Source organism: Eriocheir sinensis, unplaced genomic scaffold (genome assembly GCF_024679095.1).
Source record: "Eriocheir sinensis breed Jianghai 21 unplaced genomic scaffold, ASM2467909v1 Scaffold79, whole genome shotgun sequence".
In the NCBI taxonomy this organism is placed as follows: domain Eukaryota; kingdom Metazoa; phylum Arthropoda; class Malacostraca; order Decapoda; family Varunidae; genus Eriocheir; species Eriocheir sinensis.
Window position 1 is genome coordinate 63,394 of NW_026112153.1, and position 6,607 is coordinate 70,000.

The 6,607-nt window shown below is 43.3% G+C and overlaps 1 protein-coding gene across 1 annotated transcript in view; it reads right to left on the reverse strand.

Annotated features, from left to right (window-relative positions):
* Nucleotides 1-427: 427 nt before the first annotated feature.
* LOC126994413 (ankyrin repeat domain-containing protein 42-like) overlaps nt 428-6,607 on the reverse strand; it is a 12,248-nt gene continuing 6,068 nt past the window's right edge. The window contains exon 2 of the mRNA XM_050853724.1: nt 428-636. Within this exon, the coding sequence (XP_050709681.1) occupies nt 428-636 (209 nt within the window). The remainder of the gene's footprint in view (nt 637-6,607) is intronic.

Genomic DNA, 6,607 nt, shown 5'->3' on the forward strand with positions numbered 1-6,607 from the left:
TTCCCTGAAGCCAAGCAGTTTCCTCACGTCCTCTGGCCGCAGCGTGTCGTCACCTGCTGCAGCGTTCACCCCGGCTCTGGTAGTGACCTGCAACGACAGTCGCCACTGACTTTAACACTAATTGAGACTGGCAGACAGGCTCTTCTTGTGGAGAGAGAGAGCCGACAGGCATATTGTAGAGACAGACAGATGGGTGCGATGCTAACAGCGTGCCAAAACTCACCTCAGGATTCAGGCTGTGGGCGGCGTCCCCATGCACCGCGCCGCTCCTCCTCGCCAGCCACCTCGCTGCTAAGTCTTTACCCTGCCTCTTAGCCAAGTCCAGCGGCGTGAGGTCATCACCGGCCCCCGTACTGGGCGCCATCCTTATCCATCAGGTACCGGACCACGTCCAGACGCCCTGCCTTAACAGCCCAGTGCAGGGGTGTCAGGCCATCGCCGTCCATTGCGTAAAAAGGCCAGCCAGCCCCTCCAGGGCATTCAGCACAGCCTCGTGGCCACCAAAGCTGGCGAGGTGCACCGGGGTGTGTCCGTCGGCGGCCTGCAGCAGCTCGGGGGTGGGCGGCGTGACCAGGATGAGGGTAGACACACACTCAGCTTCACCAACTACTGCAGCCCAGTGGAGGGCCGTCCATTCTGTGTGTGGGAAGGGAAAGAGACGGACAGTTTTCAGTGCTCGGCAGTGACCATTAAGTTACCAGACAGTGCCCTAGTGCCGCCGTGTGACACACTGCACGGCAGCCACAACGGAGGCTGTTGTGAATACTGGTGATCCTGGATACGGGAGGCAGAGAGGCCTGTTGTTGCGGCAATAACGAGTGTGGCGGGAGGAGAGGGAGAGGGAGGAGGCGAGGGAAGGAGGGGAGAGGAAGGAAGGGAGGAAGAGAATTTAATGATAGCGGGAGTGAGTGAGAGGAAAGAGTGGAGGGATGGAAACATGGAAACATGGAAATGCAGGCAACAGAAAGCCTATTGGCTCTTTACGTGGTTGCCCGCTTTGGTGATTTAGTCTGCTCGACAGCCACTTGGGGCCTGGGGAGCAGATGAAAGCATCTCGACATTGAGGAGCAGATGAAAAGCACCTCGATATTGAGGAACAGATACAAGAACATAGAAATACACGGAGACTGGGAGAGGACGAGTGGCCTACATGGCAGCCCAAGTCCCCCAATACTCACGGTGGGTGAGGTGTAGTCTCAATGGCACAGGTAGAGCTTGATCCTCGTTTTACCGGCGGTACTAGGCACGGCACCAGTTACCTGTCACCTTACTGCCACACCTCCTCCACCTGTCATGCGGACATTAACTGTTGCTGTACTCTATTGTTGACTTACGCTACTTGTAATGAGAGGGATGAAGGAGGGAAGGGAGTGTAGGTAGAGTTATGAGGGGTGGGAGGGGAAGGATAAGGGGGTGGCGAGCGATAGGGAGGAGGGAGGGAAGGGAGAATAAGGACTGCAGGGAGAAGAGGGAAGGGAGGGATATGGATGGGAGTGAGAGGAGATGAGGGAGAGGAAGGAACACAAAGAACACAAAGGAAGAACAAACAACAGCAGACCTGCTGGTCCTTACGAGGCTGTTTGTGACAAGGGTAATAATTCAGGAGATGTGGGCTCTCGAATTTCCAGGCACAAACTATTTTTTTCTAGGTAAAATGTGGTGCTTTTTCAAGTGGAGATAGTCTTTTTTTCCGGAAACTATTAGGAAAGGGGCTATTTCAATTTTCTTGATCAAGTCACAATCCTAATATTTCAGGAAAAAAAACACCACAAATTACCCAGAAAAAAATAGTTTGTGCCTAACCTAACCTAACCTAACCTATCTAACCTAACCTAACCTATCCTAACCTAACCTATCCTAACCTTACAACCTAACCTAACCCAACCCCTCACAACCTAACCTATCCTAACCTAACCTAACCTAACTCCTAACCTAACTAACCTAACCTGTATACCTAACCTAACCTAACCTAACCTAACCTAACCTGTCTCCCTAACCTAACCTAACCTGTCTCCCTAACCTAACCTAACCTAACCTAACCTATCCTAACCTAACCTAACCTAACCTAACCTATCCTAACCTAACCTAACCTAACCTAACCTAACCTAACCTATCCTAACCTATCCTAATTGTCCCGACTGGTGTACGTTGAACATTACTTACGTACTGCTTGACGGCAAACCAGCCCGAGGCCGTGGCACTGCTTCTGCGACAATCAGTCATGCGCGGTATGTGATAAAGGGAGGGTGTATGTCTCTTGGGGTCCAGGAATAATTTTTTTTTTATGTATTTTATTTTTTTATTTTTTATGGTTTCCGGAAGTGAACAGGGTCTACACTATATACTGATACAGAAATAATGCAGAAAACGTGAGTATTAACGGCGGTAGAGAGAGCCCATACCTCCTGAATATTATCCGTGACAAGCTACACTATCTAATCAAAAGTGGAAGATGAAGGACAACAAAGGCGAAGGCTCCTCCCCACCCCCTCATCCCTCCAGCCAAAGCTGGCAGGAAAGGAAAAAGAACCATGCAGCATGGAAAAACTACATGGAATTTATGTAGGAAAGAGGAAAGAACTACCATTACTGCTATCACTAACCGGGCGATAAAAACGGACAAGGACACCAGTATTCGAAAGAACTTAACGTTATTACGACAATGAGTAATATCTTAGTTGCTGGTTCAATTCAAAATACTTGTCCAATCTATTCTTGAAGGCCGTAACTGTTGTACTATCAACGACATCACAGGGTAGAGAGTTCCAAACATTAACAACTCGATTGAAGAAGAAGTGTTTAGCTTCGTGCGACGAGAATCTTTTACCACTTATCTTCAAATTGTGATTTCTTCTTGTTCTATTTGATCGATCAATTGTAAAGTAATCTTCCGCATTAATATCACTGAATCCTTTAAACTTTTTAAACACTTCTATCAGATCGCCTCGCATTCTTCGTTTTGATAGGCTGAATAAATTTACTTCTTTAAGCCTTTGTTCATATGATAAATTTCTCAACGTAGGAATCATCTTTGTTACTCTTCGATGAACCCGTCCCAACTTTTCTATGTCTTTTCTGTAATAGGAAGACCAAAACTGTACACAGTATTCTAGACGGGGTCGAACCAACGAATTATACAGTTTTAATATTACTTTTTCCGATTTATTATTAAAGACTCGTCCGATGAAGCCAACCAATTTGTTTGCAGTTTTAACTACCTCTGAACAATGCTGACCGGGCTTTAAATCGCTTGATATAGTGATTCCAAGATCCTTTTCTTTACTTACTGCAGAAAGTTGTTGGCCATTCATTACGTACCGAACGCGATTGTTATTTTTTCCGATGTGCAACACTTTACATTTGTCAACGTTAAATTTCATTTGCCATTGATTGGCCCAGCGTGCATTTTGATCTAGATCTGATTGTAAAGCTTCTTCGTCGAGTGTCGCAGTTACTTAACGAGCAATTTTTGTGTCATCAGCAAATTTTGATACTTTGCAAGTGAGCCCATCATCGATATCATTAACATAAATCAAGAAGAGCATGGGGCCAAGCACTGATCCTTGAGGTACGCCGCTTCTGACATCGTGCCAGTTAGATGTAACACCGTTTAGAACTACTCTTTGTTTCCGCTCAGAGAGCCAGTCCGCAAGCCAATTGTGAATGTTACCCGAGATACCGTGCGCCAATAGTTTGCTGAGCAATCGTTGGTGGGGGACCTTATCAAATGCCTTTTGAAAATCCAGATATATGATATCTACTGATCTGCTTTCATCAAACACCTCAAAAATATAATGAAAAAAATCAAGTAAGTTAGTCAAACACGAACGTTTACTACGGAAGCCATGTTGCGAATTATTTATTATATTATTTTCTTCGAAGAATTTCACCATATTGTCGCGAATGATAGTCTCCATTAACTTACAAACAATCGATGTCAGGCTAATTGGTCGATAGTTTCCTGGATGAGACTTGTCCCCCTTTTTGAAAATTGGTGTGACATATGCAAGTTTCCAAGCCGACGTAACTTTTCCAGCTGTTAAAGATTTATTGAATATGATGGAAAGCGGTTTACAAATTTGATGTTTGATTTCTTTTTAAGACCCAAGGGGTATTTTGTCTGGACCAGGAGCTTTGCTTACTTTAATCTTTTCAATTGTGCGTAAAATGTCACTTTCTACGATGAGCACGCCATAACATCTTTCGGTCCTTCTAGCCTCCGGCAGTCGGGTGCTAAACAATCTTCGTCGGTAAATACGGATGCGAAAAAGTTATTTAGGATTGTAGCCATTTCATTTTCATTGTTCGTGTGGTTACCATTATCATTAGCAAGCGGTCCGATACCACAAGTGAGTGACTTTATTATTTACATAGCTAAAAAATCTTTATGATTAGCTTTACTTGTTTCCGCTATATATTCTTCAAGACTTTTCTTGCTTCGATTTATTAATTTCTTGGTTTCGCGGCGAATTCTGTCCAACTCTAGTTTGTCAGCCTCACTCTGAGTTGATATGTATCTACTGTATACGCGTTTTTTTATGATATACCAGTTGGGTTTCTTCTTAAAGCTGAACTTTTCTTTACTAGGAGTAACTTCACTTTCTTTCGTATTGATGCTGGAAAAGGAGAAGGAGAAGGAGGGAGAGGAAGGAAAAAGAGGGGAGAGAGAGGAAAGAGAAGAAGGGGAGGGAGTGGAAGAAGGAAGGGAGGGAGAGGAAGGAGAAGGAAAGGAGGGAGAGGAAGTATATGGAGGAGAGTGAGAGGAGAGGAGGGAGAGGAAGCAGAAGGAGGGGAGGAAGAGGAAGGAGAAGGAGTGGACTTAGAGGAAGTATATGGAGGGGAGTGAGAGGAGAGGAGGGAGAGGAAGGAGAAGGAAAGGAGGGAGAGGAAGTATATCTAGAGGAGTGAGAGGAGAGGAGGGAGAGGAAGGTCGAGTGGAGGAAAGGAAGACACAAAAATCATCACCTCAACCACTATACCATAACCACCACCACCACCCCTTCTCGCAAAACACACGTACTACTACATACGACATGATAATATCCAGTAACAAAGCCACACATAACGCAATAATAAACCCTCGGCCACCTACCACTTCAGACCATCTTTACATAATCATTACGTTAACAAGCAAAGCCATCACTAACTCAATCCCTCCAACATTTGGTATGAGAAAGGCAAATTGGGAAAAACTAAAAGAGGAAGTGGAATAAGAAAAAGAAACGAAAGAAATAGAAGATCATATTATCAAGGAAACAATAGATAACAAAATGGAACAATGGCATAAGGTAATAGAAAAAGGAATGGCCAACAATATACCAATGAAAAGAAAAATCATATCGCAGAAACAAATATCAAGTCCAAGTTTAAGACACCTCCAACACCAGTTCCAACAATTGCATCCACAAGAAGAAGTACAAGGTTGGAATATAGTACAATATAATCGATACAAAACACTAACAACAGAAATACAGAAAAAAAGCGAAAACATCAGACAAAAACTACACCAGTCACTAACAAAACTAACAAAAAGTTATCACGATCCTCAAAATCTTGAAACAGGTCATTAAACTTGAAGCAAACAACAGTAAAACAACATCTCATCAAAACAACCGTAAACTTACAGAAGACGAAGAGAAAGGAGAAACGTTCCAAAATCTGGGAAAACATTTTTAAAATTACTCCGAGGAAAACGCTCAATATGACACAGACCAACAAAGAAGTCGAAGAATACCTACAAATAAATGAAGCAACACAGCACACATAATATATCAAATATGAGGCAGACCCCAAGGCACACAGCACACAGACGCTTATCTCACAAACAGAAATACAAAGCGCAATAAAAACTTCAAAAATGATACTCAGGAGAAACTAAAATCAACAAATCAGTATTGAAAATCTACCAGAATACTTACTCATAAAACTCCAATAGCTATTCAACCACACCCTCTCTATGGGATATTTCCCAAGAAATTCAAAATTGCAATCATCTAACCAATACCCAAACCTAACACAGACCACCAACCCAATAAACCACAGACCAATTTCTTTATTAGAAGTCACTGGCTAAATCATGGAAAAATCATGAACACGAGACTCAGACAATTTTAGGAGAAAATAATATATTAAATAAAACTCAGCATAGCTTCAGAAACAAACGAGGAACAGATACAGCACTCACCACTGTACACGAGACACTAGCATCACACAGCACAGAAAAAACAATGTTACTTAATGCTAGAGATGTTTCAAGCATTCGACAAAGCTTGGCATGATGGCCTGCAATATAAAATAGCCCATTTAAATCTCCCAGATACCACCACCAAATTCTTAAACAACTTCATCATTCACAGACGCGCAAAGATAGAAATCGTGAATTACAGGTCCCCCCCTCAAACTAACAGCAGGAGTTCCACAAGGAGCGCAATTTCGCCAACATTATACACCATCTATACAAACGACTTACCACACCAGCGATTGATTGCATTAACCTATCCGATCCGACGTTTTCAGATTTTCGCGCCTGTAACACCAAGCATCGTACTCATTTATCGAGCAACGATAACGCTCATGAACACTAAGTACTGGTTCGAATCAATAGTGT